The sequence below is a fragment of the Varanus komodoensis genome, unplaced genomic scaffold, assembly GCF_004798865.1.
Source record: "Varanus komodoensis strain SLA01 unplaced genomic scaffold, ASM479886v1 scaffold3, whole genome shotgun sequence".
NCBI classification, from domain to species: domain Eukaryota; kingdom Metazoa; phylum Chordata; class Lepidosauria; order Squamata; family Varanidae; genus Varanus; species Varanus komodoensis.
Window position 1 is genome coordinate 43,451,562 of NW_025335761.1, and position 16,329 is coordinate 43,467,890.

A 16,329-nucleotide genomic window follows, 5' to 3' on the forward strand; every position below is an offset into this window, starting at 1 on the left:
GTAAATATTTTATTTCCTTTCAGCACCACTAATGTCAAAACCAGCCTGGGTCTTCTGCCCACTGTCCTTAAGCCAACTCAAGAGCATGTCCTGAAACCTAACTGGACCCTCCAAGGCACACCACAACTTTTGACAGTAGTTTAACCTCCTCTCCGTGATAATTTTACAGCCTAAGAATAGACATGGCCAATGTTTAAAAGAAGGAAACACATTACCTGGAGCCTGCAGCTCAGACAGATCAATTTGATGACGGACTAATTACTGCACAATAATCCTGAAAGGACGGCTAACATTGCTTTGAGGCATCTTCTTTTATCTCTGTAGTATTCACAACCACTAGAAAATAAGCATGCTAGGGAAGGCTCCGTAAAGAATCACACCCTCTCAATAACTGTTTGACTGCATGCCAGACACTAGGGAGAATCTATTCATTTTTGCATTAATATGCATACTTTCTGTTGCTTAGGTTATTGCCATTTCTGCTCATCCAAGTGATTACAAAGAAGCAGGCGGACCTATTGAAAATTGTGTTCCCTACTAATCTTACCTCAACAATACTGCAGGGACTACTACTAGTGATGTTCAAGGACAGGATGTTGTTCAAGGATAGGCTAGACAAGCACATGGTGGGCATGTCGTGAGCAGAGCAGACTGGAGCCGGGGGTCAGACTAGATGGCCCAGGAGACTCCTTCTGACTCGCTGTATTTCTATGTTTCTATGTTGGCCAGCAAGTGAAATGAGCAGGTTCAAAGAAAATTGGACAAAGCGATTTTTTCCCCCCTCTCGCATAATACTACTGGCAGGGGAGCCAACGCATGCAAAGGGAAGTCCTCCTTCGCACAGCACATAGTTTGCCTATGGAATTAACTTCCACAAGACATTGTGATGGCCACCAATCTGGAAGGCCTTAAAGGGGATTGGACAAATTCATGGAAGCTGCGGCTATCAATGGCTACCTGTCCCGGTGGCTACTTGCTACCTCTACTATCAGAGGCAGAACATACGCCAGTGGCTGGGTCACTTGGGTTGGGAGGCTGCTGCTGCACTCGCATCTGGCTTGTGGGTTTCCTGTGGTCATCTGGTTAGCTGCTGTGTGAACAGGATGCTGGACTAGATGGACTCTTGGCCTGATCCAGCAGGGCTCTTCTTACGTTCTTATCAATGTAAGGCAATATAAGACTAACTTGACTAACTTTCTTGACGAAGGAATATAAACAAACATCAAAAAATCATAATACTGCAACCTCTCTGCCAAAACCAACAATCACACTTGCACTCTCCCATCTCACATTCAGCTTCCTTAGTCACCAGTGTGCAATGTCCTACTTTAAAACCAGTTCACCTTTCAGTCATTCCAACTTAAAAAGCTTTTCCAAAAATAAAATTAGGAAAAAGAATTCTGGTGCGCTATTCAATTAAACATATCGGTACAAACCTAAAAGCTTCCCTAGATAAATAACCGCCAACAAAGTGCTTAAGTATCACCTGCATCCATTTTATTTGCAACCAAGTATTAGCAAACTGCCTTCTAAATATATGAATAATACTGAGGGTACAACTTCAGCTGTTGCGTTTGGGTAGCTACACAGCATTCAGCAATTCCAGTTTTCTGTGTGGCCTAGAACTGTCAGCAAAAACATCCTCCTCCAATTTTGTAACTCTGTGGATAAAAGAATGCCATTTGTAACCATTTCTCCTGGCTTCTACCATCTTCCTTTACACCTGTAGGCTTCCCGCAAGGACATTTGTTATTGTTTTATAACACCCCAAACTATACAAGCCATTCCCACCTTCCACTTCCTTCCTCTTCTCTGTACAAAACTTAAAACCAAAAAACTCAAACCTTTCCATTCCTCCCACATATGCACGCACACACACAGGCACACACAAACACACACACATACAAACACTTCTGAAATATTGTGCTGTTTTTAACCTTTAGACAAGTACAACTTCCCAACCTTCTAATTGAACTGCTTTAAGTGCTACATTTAAGGGGGTTTTGCAGATGCTGGTTCCAATATGAAACTGGTACAATTCACAAGTATTTTAAATATAAATATATATGTATATATTAGCATTGATTTAAATACAAAATTCAAAGCACAGTAATGTAGTTTGTGACCTTTCTATCTGCAGGGCACACATATTCTCCCACATATTACATCTTGACAGATATAGCTTCAGAGTTTTCCTGTCTTTACTCTGAAAGTGGGTTGTTTTCATTTGTTTGTTTATTTTAAAAATAGAATTAAAAGTATGTGAGCAATGATTTCCAATATGGTGCAGTGCTGTCTTGGCAGGATCGGCATTTGTTTTGCCTACAGTAACACAATCATTAGGTACATGAAAAACACAGCAGCTCAGTACAAGGAAGGAAGGAAGGAAGGAAGGAAGGAAGGAAGGAAGGAAGGAAGGAGGAAAGAAGAAGGGAATAAGGAAGGAAAGAGAACACACACAGTCATTTTTTTCTTGTTCCAGCTACAACTGCACACAAATAAAGAAAGAAGCCCGCCTACTTGAAGTCTTGCTCTGCAAAGACCGACGCTGACAACACTGGACTTGCATGAAGCATCTTCAAACTGAGCCAGAAGGTCTGCCCCAATGGAAGGCAAAGATCTGCTTTTGTAAACTCTTCCAAAGAAGTGGCGCTTAGAAGTGGAGGGGGAAAGGTTTATATGAGCCTTGAACTCTTAAGGAATTGAATGAGAACTCCATAGACAAAGGTATATTGGCATAGAGTCTGCACCATCATCATCCTCTGCTGCCTCAACATATCCAGCATTCTTGGGATATCCAGAGCCTAGAAAAAGAAGATGAAATTGGAAATTAATATGCCTTCAATCCAGAAATTTCAGCCCCATGTGAGGATCGATGCTCTTCCAGGTTCTGGGGAGCTCTTGGACAAGACACTCTAGTGGGACAATACACCCCGTCTTCCTGAGTTCATCCATCCCCTCACCTGTACTGTTGCTAATGCCCATTCCCTTGCCCCTCCCTCAGCACTCAGCCTGTGCCACTTCACAGAGGGAGATACCCAGCTGTTCTCTCCTCCTTGTTCTTCTCGCCAGTTGCTTGCTTGCAAAGGGCAGGTGAGGAGCAGCAACATGGCAGGAGACCCATCCTCTCCCCACCGTATAGGCATGAGAGGGGACCAACAGCACCGCCAACATTTTACACCAGGCTCAAGGCAGTGAGGCACACACATTTACAGACCTGGGCTTAGATTCTAAGGGCACAATACTGTACATGCTTTGAGAGGGAAAAAAAGCCCTGGTTTGCTGGCTGAAGGACCCTGAAAGTTGTATGACTTTCTTCTGTCCAAACATGCAGAGAACTGGACTGTAAGGTCTTAACATAAGATCACAGAAGGAAAGTTTCCCTTCCCTTCCACCCATTGCACCGGGCCGCACATTGTTCAGGAAGACTCAGCCAACATCCAGAGAAGTTTCTGAGGGACTGGAGCTGGCTGTGATGGGCAGTGGGGAAGAAGTGATGGAGGAACTTTCCCTCCTGCATTTTGCAGACTGTGAGTTTTTAGCAAGAGTCAATTTCATTAGTGCCACTGCATAGCACCACACATTCCAAAGACCTGTTGCAAATCAGGGTAGTGAAGGTGCAGCCCTCCAGATGCTGCTGGCCTGCCACTCCTAGCAGTCCCAGCCAGCAGAACCCACAGTGGGGGATGAGGGGAGCCACAACCCACTACCCCCTGGAAGGCCGCACCTTCCCCATCCCAGGTGCAAATAGAACACAAAGGACAAGAAGCCCAGTGTTTTCTTCACTCCTTTCAAGCATTACATTTCTGCACAGCCCAGGAGCCCTCTGTTCCAGTCCTGTGATACAGGTACAGACCGCCAGAACGGAACCGGGCTCATCCTTGCAGAAGCAAAAGAGGCAGGATATAAGTACCGTGCAATCAGCAGCAGCACAATGAACGCCACTTTGTCTCTGCTCTGTGCCCAAATATCTCTGCTCAGCCCCCCTTGCCAAAACTGCAAATTCCTCAGAGAAGTGCCACGACAGTGCTGCAAAGATTTTTCTTTGATTTAGAAGGCTGAACTGCTATTCCTAAAATGGAGTTCCTGGCAATAAGAATTTTTGGTCAAAATATCCTGGTACTGGTGGGGCTTGTCCCATCCCTTTTAATTTCAGCCTCACCCACCACTAGAAAGCAGCCCTGAGAGGGTCTCCAACATGGAATTCAGCCCCTGGGCCAGTTGAGGATGAGAGTTCTGCTCCGTGGGTTGTTCAACACAATATGAGACACCGGCACCAGCACACCAGAGTTGAAAGAACAAAAAATAACCTCATTGTGTTCCAGGCAGGCAATCATGATCTCTGACAAGATGACCACTCCTGTTCTTCCAACACCAGCACTGCAATGGACCAGAAGTGGAGGGTTGGGAGTGGCAGGATCTGCAGTGCTAGTTGTGTGGCGCCTGACTGATTGTATCTCCTCCAAATAGGCTGCCCGGTTCAGAAAAGAAAGACAGATGTTATATGGGCTGCCCAGCGACTATGTAATCAAAAAAACAACAGCAAAGTCCAGAAGATAACAACAAAGTGATTGAAGATGGGTTCAACCTGGTTACTCCCACTTGCATATAAGGTTGCAGCTTTACTATTTACATGCATTTGCATATAAGCACCATTAAACACAGTTACCTTCATATGTAATACTAACCCCTGATTTAGTTAACCCATAATTATTGAACTCTGCTCCATTGTTGGACCCTATATTGTCATTTTGTTGCACTCAGAAATGTGGGTTGTTTAAGCTCTGTTTCAAGAAGTAATAGACAAGAGTGGTAAAACAAATTGACAAACAAAAACAGTTGCACTAAATGCCAGTACTAGGCGCTTGGGATACAAGGAGGGAGGTTGCTAAAGAGAAGAGAGACAACACAGTGTTTGAGAAAACAAGCCAAGATTTCTTCTATCATCTGCCAGACAAAACGTGGGTTAAATAAACCATGTATTAGCATTATGTGCAAATGTGGTCAGTGTAACTTATTTGTGAGTAAGCAAGCATAGAACTGTGCTTACTCATCAATTAATTACCTTGTCTTTTGTTGAGATGGCTGTTAAAAACTTCAGAACAGACCAGTGAAGTAGTTCATACAATTTATAATTTTACCAAGAAGATCCACTGAAACTTTATTATCTTTCTGTTTAAATGGAAAGGTAGCAAAGTTTGTTCTGTCCATTTGGCTCTTCTGTGATTCTATTTGTATTTTTACTATGTATTAACTTAGTATTAACATTTATTGGCTTGTGTCTACAATAAATTATTTAATAAATAATATACAATATAGCAATTCTATTAATAAAATAAAATTGTTATTATTATTGCTAACATATGATGATGATATTTTCTGGTGTGATGGTAACAGGCTGTAAAAGCTTTAAGGAGGAATTACAAAAATTCATGGGGGATTGAAAGTTGGTGCAATCTAGTGGTCAAAGCACTGGATTGGGACTGAGGATTTCTAAGTTCTACTTTCCACTCGGCCATGAAGCTCACTGTGTGATTATACACCAGTCACTGACTCTGAACCTAATCAGCCTCATAGGATTGTTGTGAGAATCAAATAGAGAGAAGGAAAACCATGGAAAGCCGCCTTGGTTTCCTTGCAAGAAGAAATAATGCAAGGCACTGTTTACTAAATAATGTAGAAAATGCATTCATTCTTTAGAGAAAGTTGTCATGTGCATCATGGTACATAGGCATTCTCCACGGAATTGACCATTTCTTGTATTTTTACCTCACCTTTCTATCAGATGGAGCTCCAACAAAGCTTACATAAGAAAATAAAATTACTGAAGCCATTAGAACAATTTAACTGAAATAATGAAATTAAAGCGAGAAATGAGCCAAGGAAGCAGCAAGAGAATGTACACAGACACAGTATCTGCTACAGGCCAGTTGTGACAAAGCCCATTCAAAACATAATTGTCTTTGGCATCCTCCAAAGTAACTGGGAGAAAGGGCTATCATGGAAAGTTCTCTTAAGCAAGAATTGTGGGCACATGCCGAGGAGTAGTCTACTCTGCCACTGCACTTCCTGTTATACTACTGGGAACACTTTTGGTTTTGCTTAACCACAGGACAGTGGTACCCTGGCTCTTGCTTAAGTACAGTGGTACCTTGGCTCTTCCTGTTATACTACTTGGAGCAACCAATAGTGCTAGTACTACCTGAAGCGATTGTGGAAATGCCTGCCTCCAGAATGGGACAGGTGAGTGGAATTCCTTCTGTGAGCTCCCCTGACCTGCTCCATTCAGAAAACTCGCCATGTGACCATTTCCATTCGCTTAAGAACCCTGCAGCTCCCTGTCGCACTAGCAGCAGGTTCCATCTGCACAGGGTCAGCAGTGCTTATCCAAATGTCACATTAATCCATAGTTTAGAGCAGAACAGGGGACTTTCGTTTTTGCTTAACCACAGGAAGTGCAGTGGTACCTCGGCTCACGAATGCTTCTGTTCACAACCAAATCGGGTCGCAAACAAAAAATTCATAAAAATTTTGACTCAGGTCGCAAACTCCGCATTAGGTGGCGGCTGCGATCACGGCCATCTCCCCGCCACCTGAGTGGGGAGATGGCCATGATCGTGGGGGGGGGTGGGGGGGAGATGGCCAAGATCGCGCCCACCTTTCCTGCATGAGTGTGCCTGTCATTGCGCCTGTCTTTCCTGCAGGAGCACAACTAAGATCTCGGCCATCTCCACCCCAAGCAGATCGTGGCCACAGATCGTGGCCATCTCAAGCCCGCTCCCCCTCGAGCGCACCTGTGTTCGCGCCTGTCTCTCCCCCCGAAGTGCACCTGTGTTTGTGCCTGTCTCTCCCCCACAATGCACCTGTGTTCGCGCCTGTCTCTCTCCCAACCCCCCCAGTGCGCCAGAATGACGGGCACGACTGCTGTCATGCTGGCGGGGGCGGAGAGATGGCTGCACTTGTGCCCGGGGCAGGGGTGGGGGAGAGATGGCCACGATCTTTGTTGTTCTTTGTCACTTTGCTTCATATTTTTCTGATTAAAAAAAATAGTTACAGAACCAATTAACCTTATTTACATTGAACCTTATGGGGAAATTTAACTTGGCTCACAACCAATTTGGGTCACGACCAGGGTCCTGGAACGGATTAAGTTCGTGAGCCAAGGTACCACTGTAGTTTCCTCTGAATTGACAAACTGTGATTAAAATTAAATTAAATTTTATGGCAGTTTGTTTAAAGCCATGCTTTCAAGTGCTTAAAAAAAGGCGAAGCACAGACAAGGTTAAGCATAATTTGTCAGTTCGGAAAAAATGGACTCTGGTTCTGCAAGAGCTGGAGTGGGGGGGAGCAGGAGGAGGGGATGGGGAAGTACAAGAACCCAAGGCCTGATGCAGCTCATTCGCAACATGCCAAACAATGCCTAAACATAGCATGTCGCCCAAATTCAGACCCTGTCATGCACATTGGGTACATGATTGGGGAAGCCCCAATCCTTTCTGTGAAAAAATGCAGCACCAATACATAATAGTGCAAAGTCAAAATGCAGCACCAATACATAACAGAGACTCAAAAGCCTCCAGAGTTTGGAGTAACATTTGCTAGCTATCCCTGCAGGAATCCACCAGACTAATTCTGCATTCTTCCTTTCTTCTGCAGAGTTCACAGCAGCATAAAGAACATTCCCATGCCTTATCCCACACAACTTGCTCCTCCTTCAGCAAGTTTGCGGTACCTTGTACATTCAAACCAAGGGTGCTGCTAGCGAATAAAAAGATTCAGGGCCTAGACCCATAGGACACATGAAATGTGCAAATGTTGATTATCTTATGCAAATACAAAATAATTTAAGGATTTATTTAAATTTCACAGGAGGCAAAGCTGGCCACTGAGAGCCACGGTGGTGTAGTGGTTTGAGTGTTGGGCTGCAAATCCCGGCTCTAGTTCCCACTGGGCCATGAAGCTCACTGGGTGACTTTGGGCCAGTTACTCACTCTCAGCCTAAGCTACCTCACAGGGTTGTTGTCACTACCTTGGGTTCTTTGCAAGAGTAAAAAAAAGCAGAATATAAATGCAATGTAGTGATAATTATTACACTCTTATCCAAATAATCTCAGATAAAAAAAATCTTGTTTGTTTTCCCATCACCCCAAATCAATAAAAACATAATTGCCATATGCAAAAGATGGGGGGGTACAGCATGTGGGGAGGGGAGAAGTGACCCATAGCAATGCCTCCACTTCAGACTGCATCCTAATGATCATGAACATGAGCAAAACCTGCACATTCAAACAAAGCAAAATGACACAATCAAGTATTCCCTCAATGGATGAATGGGAACCGCTCAGAACATCTCCTTCCCAGGAAGCAACCATGGGTTGTATTCTCTAACAGAAAGCAACAGTAAAAAGAACTTACACAGAAACCCTTTTATGTCCTCTGGGCAGCCATGTTCGGGCCAATCAGTATACTGGAGATGCCAAACTGTCCTCTCTTGCCCTGTTAGGAGGTGCTTGATCTTCAAACCTGTTGTTGCATAGCAACCTGAGTCTGTCCGGAAGCGGGTGGTAATCTTGAATCTGCCATATGTTACTGTATTGTGCCTGGAGCCAAGTCGTGGCCAGTATCGGAAACTTTTCTCTCGGCCTCCCTCCTGGAAACATGAAGTTTAGTCAACAACGAGTCCAACAGTGCTCTTTCAAAGGTTCTACAAGGGCTTGGTTTAGTATATCGCTATTTTATATCCTGCCTTCCTTCCACGGAGCTCATGGTGGCATACGTGGTTCTCTTCCTTCTGCCAATCTTATCATGGGGAGACTAGTCTGAGAGAGCACACTTGATGTCTCAAGGCCACCTAGCGAACTTCATGGGTGGGTAGGGATTCAAACCTGCGTTTCCTAGACTGGCACCCCAATCCAGCATTCTCTAGCCTGGTGTCCACTGGCCATGGTGGATGGGAATGATGGCAGCTGCAGGCCAACACATTTGGAGGATACCAGGCTGGGAAAACTGCTCTAACCACTGTCTTATGGTGTCACAGAAACAGAGGAACAGAGTGAGTCAGAAGGGTCCTCCTGGGCCATCTAGTCTGACTCCCAGCTCCAGCCGGCTCCACTCATGACATGATCTCTCTCTCTACTTCAGCCTGTTAAACCTGGCCAATCAAATTCAGAGTGGAGGGAAAGCTAAGAAATATGTTCATGGGGCATTTTATGTTTATACTTCTGAGTAAGAACTAGGACCTCAAAGGTAGCAGCTTCTATTCTTCCATTAGTACAGAAAAACACTCACCTCTTCTGCAGTGACCATGGTTATAATGGCAATCCCTTGCTCCCAGACCATCTGCCAGAAGTCTTGGCATGTATTCTGTAAAGGACCTTGGGTTGCAATATAATCCCACTCCATTCCCCCAACACAAACCTGAGAAACAAACAAGAAAGGATTATGGGTACCAAACAGGTCCATCAAACTTATCTATCCATAATGCAGGTGCTTGGAAAAAAAATTAAAAAGACCCACACCATCTTGCAGTAACAGTGGAAATGGAGGTGCAAGTAAGGCACTGTATGGGAACTTCCACAGAATCCTAAGCTCCTTGGCAAAAGGCATTGTGTGGCAATTTCCTCTTTCCCTCCTTGAGGGATTTTTTGTTCCTTTACCACTACATTAAACAAAGCAGTAGAAGCGGGAAGGAGATATGCAAAGGTTACCAGTGGAACACATTGGTGCCTGGCCTGTATTGCAAAATTGCATGTATGACCCAAGGAAATGCAAGATAAAAAAGCCTCTTCTGGAAGCACCCTGGATCTACCTGAGTGCTTTTTGCTTCTGCCACATTCTTCCTCTGTTTTTTATTTAATCTCAGAAGCAGAATTTGTTTCACTCAATATAAGACAGAACGAAACATGAGTATGGCCTCTTGGTTAGGTGCGCTCCCTCTGTGCCAATTAGAAAGCTGAAAAGATGCTTGGTAGGGTCATCTGCTCCAGGCAAAGTTACAGTATGCCTCTTAAACCTACTCAATCGGCTTCAGAATTAAGCAAAGGTTGACTGAGGGATTCAAATGCAATGGAACTCACTTCATGTTTGTGTTCCTGAATTCAGAAATGCCACTCAGTCACACAGGGCCCTGAAAACAGCAGCTTCCAAACTAATTCCCATTGAGAACAAGTGAATTGCTCTGAGTCAAAGCACACATTCAAACAAGTTACTCCTGAGGTACAAGTCAAAAGGATCTGGAAATGCAAGGCATGTAGTTTGCTATGTTTCCTGTGAAGTCTTACAGAAAATAAAGGCAAGGAATGGGAAGTGGCATGTTGAATGAACTTACATTATCTGTGTCTCACCTTCTGGCTGTATTTGTATATAATAAGCAGGAAAGAGCCTTTGCCAAGTGCTAGGCTTGAGTTCCCCCACACCTTCCCTCCTCCTCCCATACAACCAGGGGGAAGAACAAGCTGCCATGCAGTTGTACTTTTCACAATGCTTGCCTTATCTATATGTGTAAACCAGGAATCTGGGTTTAAAATAAACTAGTTTGCTAATGATCCAGGATTTGTTGTTGGCTTGTTTATTCATTGGCTAGAGAGTTCTATTAATAACTTACAAGGTTTTATTGAATCCATGATTCTTGCTTCCGACATGTGAGAAGCCAAGGAACTGGGCATGAGAAACTGATTCATTCCTACCCCCAACTGCACAAGGGAAGAAGAGGGAGGAACTCACTCCAGCTCCTTTTGTCATACATACAGCACTCAACCATGGTTTAGGATTACATCTGAGCCCTCCCCCTGTGTCGCAATTAGGAAGAGCAGCATCTCCTTGCACTAGTACTCCGTTGGGCTTTCCCTAGTATAACTAGCCATCAAGCCAGCCTCTATAGCAGGTTTGGTTCATGTCCACCTATTTTTAATTTAAAAACAGCCTAACCTCACCTTAATGTGGGATGCATTGATATAACCCGTATTATTTTCTTTTGTAGGGACCAACTCTACTCTGGTGTCATCATAAGGAAGTACATCTTGGAACCTGTTCCGTTCTGCATTTTCTGGGAGGCGAGCAATCGAACAATCACCATCCACAAGCCTTTTCTTTTGAATCCGCTCGTATTCCGTAAATACCATTCCTTGTTCCAACCGTTGTTCCAAACTTTTACACTAGAAAATAGGAAACAAAAGGAAGATATTTAATTTTTGCCCATAAATAAACGAACAAGGACACTGCTTCTCCCTAATCTTCTCTGATCACTAAACTCTTCCGAAGAGACACTCCTGGTCAGAGGTCCACTCAGAAACCACCAGTGGGGCCTTTACTGTCACAGCTCCCACAGTATGAAATGCCCTTCCAGCTAAGATCAGGTATGTATCTATAATGCTTCACTTGCATGAAGTCTTTCCTGACTGATAAGTACATTCAGTCTTAGAGCCCTTGCTCTATTGTGCTATTTGTGTTCATATTACTTTTTCACATTTTGTGTTTGAATTTATTGTGCAAATCAGTGTGACCTCTCTCAATGAGGTGCAGCTTATACATTTTATAACCATCATCAAATACATAAAATGGTTTAAAAGGATGGATTTTAAAAACTGATTTACATATAAATCAAATCTCCTTTATTTATCAACAACAGATCTTTAAATATCCTTATTCCTGAATTTGCATTCGAGACAGAACCTCGTAAAGTGGCTCACCACATAAAGCAATTAAGAATCAATGACATGTAAATAAAAATGAGGAGCAAATCTACAAACAACCAAGTCAATGAAATCCAATGCATTTCAGGCATAAGCAAAACAGGAAGTTTCCTCCTTGTTCATCCATCCAACAGCTGAAAGGACAAAACTAGCGGATTAGATTTCCCCTCCCTTTGGTAGCCCTACTACCAGAGCTGATTTGGGGTAACAGGAAATGCAGGTGGTAGAGGTGGGGGGGGACTCTATTTGGAGGATGCTGAACACAGATCAAAAGCTTTTGTAATTTCTGACTAAGACTTGAAATAGGGGTCTGGCAAGAGGAGGCATGGACAGCATCCTAAAATGTGTATGCCACCACAGAAACATTCTGCTCTCTTCCTCATGGCCACCTACCTAACTTGGAATATAGGGACACACAGAGTGGGGGCCCAAAGTAAAAAGATCTGCAGACCTATATACCTCTGCACTGTTGTGTAAAGGCTCTCTGAGTGATCCACAAGATAAATTCAGGATAAATCTAATAAATGCAAACTGGCATAGGAACAAGAAAAATCAACAGTCATTTGATGTGTACAGTGGTATGCAAACCCTAATGCCTTCACTCAGATATAAATTTTCAATTAGGGCAATGAAAATTATGCAACTGTGAAAAGTGACAATAAACATTGAGCATATGGCTGAAAGAAAACATTAAACTAACCCGTTCATCATTTGTTGCTCTGGCAGGTTCCTCCTTTCCTTCATCCGGCAGTGGCAGCCGAGATAACGTCAGTCCATTTAGAGCAGCTAACTTCAAAGGTCCTATCTTTTTGGCTTCAGCTCTGTTCTTTTTCATGACCTGCTGGAACAAGACAAACTTACAACACAAACTTGGGTCAAATGAAATTGCTGGAGTTTGGTAGGGGGAAAAGGGAAGCACCTCCAGCCGTTCTTTTGCAAGTAGTGAAGGAAAAGACACAGCAACAGCTCCTCTGGCTAACACGGTTCTACAGAGACTTGCAATAGCAAAGCAACATTCTTTTCATCCTGTCAGTCTTCATTCCTCCTTCAGCCTTTTGAAACTTTACTAGTATGATAAATAGACCTAAGCAAGATAGGACTGTTGCAGACACTACAGATGACAGCCCAAAACCAGGACAGGACGACCCCAATCTAGCATTCAAGTTGCTTAATTCTTATAAAATCCAATTTATTTATGCCGCTACCTTGTCCTTCTTCCTCCAAGGCACTCAGGCAATAGCAGCAACATGGCCTTCCTACCATTTATATTTTATTTATTTATTTATTTAGAGAACTTCTATGCCGCCCCATTCGCCGAAGCCTTGGGGCGGCTCACAATCATAAATAAATAACATAATATAAAACAATATAATTTAACAGTATAATTTAAGTCGCCCTGGCCAAAGAATAAAATAAATAAATAATATTAACAATTAAAATAACATTTGAATAAAAAGGTCTTCGCCTGGCGCCAAAAAACAAAAAACGACGGTGCCAGGCGGACCTCTCTGGGGAGCACATTCCATAGATTATTCCATATTCACAACAATCCTGACAGAAATACAAGTCTGAGTGTGCAGAGCTGGCACAAGCTTTGTGGCTGAGTAAGGGAACTGAATGAGGATCCAAGACCAATACTCTTAATTGCACAGGCTTGAAAAGCAAGCTAACTATAAAAGAATGGAAAAGAATATAGAACAGACAAGCTTTAATACAAATCCTTGATATGAATGTGTCCAGTTCTGGTTGCCTCACCTAAGGACATCACTGAACTGGAAAAAGTACAGAGAAGGGCAATGAAAATGATCAGGGGGCTAGAGCATCTTCCCTATGAGGAGTGGCTACAACAACTAGGACTGTTTAGTTTGGAAACATGGTAAGGAAAGGAAGACATGACAGAGGTGTTTAAAACAATGCATGAAGTGCAGAAAGTCGAGAGGAAGATATTTTTCTTCCTTTCCTGTAATACTCAAACCTGGGGTCATCCCATGAAACTGATTGGGGGAAGGTTTAGAACAGACCAAAGGAAGTGCTTTTTCACACAACAAACTAAACTATGGAATTTGATGCCACAAGATGCAGAGATGGCCACCAACTTACATGGCTTTAAAAGGGGACTAGACAGATGGCAGGAGAGGCTATCAGTGGCTACTCGCCTTGCAAGTTCCTTTGCCAGAGGTGGCCTGCCTGCACCCACCAGCTCCTGGGGAGCTTGGGCAAAAGGAAGTCTTTGCAATCATTTTGCTTGAGTGACCCTGTTAGCAGCTGGTTTGCCACTGTGTATATGGAGTACTGGACTAGATGGTCTGATCCAGCATAGCTCTTCTTATGTTCTTACACAGAATCATATCCAGAACTAGTTAGCAACTGGAAAACAAAGGGGAGAAAGTGTGTAGACTTCATCTGATGCCACTCCTATGCACACTGGGGGCAAGGGGCTTCACCCTTCCAGTTCCCTTCTGGTTCACAGAGCAGAATGGAACCAGTGGCCATTGCCTGATTCTTAGAATAATGGTAGTACCTTCCAAACAGAAAGTTGCCCATCTTTTTCAGGAAAAGTTTTTCCCACTCTCAACACTGGAACATGCAGAACTTCTACCTAGATGTGCCCTCAAACAGCAGAACTAATGAAGCTAGCCATCAGCCACAAAGGGAACCTTGCAAAGCAATGTGTGAATGTAAAGCCAATTCACACACTATAAATCACTGTATGGAAGGCACCCTATATTGGTCCACTGGACCTTTCTTTACCAGATTTCTACACCTGCATGGTCATCCTGAAAAATCAATTTGCATGTCAGGTGACAGAAGCTGTTAAAGACTTTGCAAAATTGTAACATGGCATATATATGTTTCTGCATATCTTGGACTGTGCAACTACACCTTAACGCACAGAGACATGCACACAGCCCCAACACCAACAGTAAGCAAGAATTCAACCAAAATTCTACTATGGGAAAATTCTGCTCTATTTCGCAACAGTAAAGCACACTTTACTGTTTTGCAGAATTTATCCTGCTAGGACTAACAATCAGGGAAAACAAAGGAATCTCCAAAACACAAGTGCTGCCTCCTTTGGCCACTAGAAGTTTTGTTCAGCCATTCAACTGGCTTTTGAAGTTTCACCAGACCTGCATTGCCCACAGACTTTCAATCACATTTTCACATCTTTTAACAACTAGAATTTTAATTTTACTGAAGACTGAGATTCTTGTGAAACTGAATTCTGCTGCTAGTGACACCTTCTGCAGTTTTTATACATTTCTGTGAAATATGCAGAACACACATTCCTGTGTGTAACCTATTAAATACACTTCAAAATATCACCACCAGAAATTTGATCTTTATTATTTGTAGGCAAATAATTGTCCCTAACTCAGAATATTTATTATTTGTAGGCAAATAATGTCCCAATTAATTATTAATTGTCCCTAACCCAGAATATTTATTATTCCAATTTTCTATATTGCATGTTAGCAAAATTGGGAGATTATCCAACTCCTTAGGACAATGCCAGCCAAACATGCACCCTGATGGCTATCCCCTGGAACAGAAACCCAACACACACCAGGATCCAGGGCACCTCAACAGAAAACAGCCACAGTGGGGAAGTGTGATATTCTGTGTTAAAACAAGTGCCTGCATTCAGTAGCATGTTACTCTGAAGGTGACATCCAATTCAATCTTGTAGCTTTGAAGAGTAAAAAGTAAGTGAACAGATACCAAGGCTAGTAAAAGCAGGTGCCTAACCATAACCAAAGCACCTGTAGAATTAAAAAAACTACATTATGTAAGGCAAAGATTTTTGTGGGACTAGAAATAGGTGAGTTAGAGTAAGACAGGTGATCTGAGCAAAGATGCTATACCACACGTTACGGCGAGTTAGGGGGTGGCAGGATTTGAGCAGGGGCTTAGCCTAAAGTCTATAGCAGACAGACAAGACAATGATTATCTATTTAGGTGGAGGCAACCCTATTATGTACAGCAAGGAAAGGTGGAGTTCAGGCTTATGGGATCCACTTTGTTCTCTTTTTGAACTCTGAGATCCACCAAATGGCATCTAGTTCAGAAAATGTATGCTTGAAATTAAAGAATTCTGGAACCAGAAATTTATTTTGGGTACAGTATTAAATTAAATGACACTCCTAGTTCTTCCACAGAAAATCTACTCCAAGATTTCTACATTTGAGCAACATGATTAATGGGAAAAAGAAGAGCTACATCATTGGTGCCATTGTTAACTAATCGTAAGGCAGATATTCTTCCTGATCCACTGCAAATCACCCAGACATCTACAAGCAGATCTTGATCTGCCTCTACTGTATATCACTCAGCTCACTCAGCTCATGGTGAGGCTAAAAGCCAATTAAGGTAATCCCTCAGACTACTACAATGAAAGCAAAATTCTGAGCATCATCTAGAAGATGGGTGGGTGGATCTGAGATGTTCCAGATGTTAGTGGACTCCAACTGCCAGTCATTATGGCCAATGGCCTGGGATGCTAGGATCTCTATTCCAATAGTATTTGAAACGCCTCTGGTTTTCCTTCCCTGCACTAGAAAGAAAAAAATCCAAAGCATTTTAGCACAAACTAAATGCTAAATAAATGTCATACCAAAGGCCCATTTTCAAGAAAAAC

The 16,329-nt window shown here is 42.9% G+C and overlaps 1 protein-coding gene across 2 annotated transcripts in view; it reads right to left on the bottom strand.

Moving 5' to 3' along the window:
- Positions 1–649: 649 nt before the first annotated feature.
- The window catches only part of PTPN21 (protein tyrosine phosphatase non-receptor type 21), a 74,375-nt gene continuing 58,695 nt past the window's right edge, over positions 650–16,329 (bottom strand). For both annotated transcript variants that reach the window (XM_044435970.1, XM_044435969.1), the window contains 6 exons: positions 12,391–12,528; positions 10,932–11,153; positions 9,289–9,417; positions 8,416–8,650; positions 4,311–4,471; positions 650–2,804 (listed from right to left, as the gene is read on the bottom strand). In XM_044435970.1, the coding sequence (XP_044291905.1) occupies positions 2,676–2,804; positions 4,311–4,471; positions 8,416–8,650; positions 9,289–9,417; positions 10,932–11,153; positions 12,391–12,528 (1,014 nt within the window). In that variant the 3' untranslated portion in view covers positions 650–2,675. The remainder of the gene's footprint in view (positions 2,805–4,310; positions 4,472–8,415; positions 8,651–9,288; positions 9,418–10,931; positions 11,154–12,390; positions 12,529–16,329) is intronic.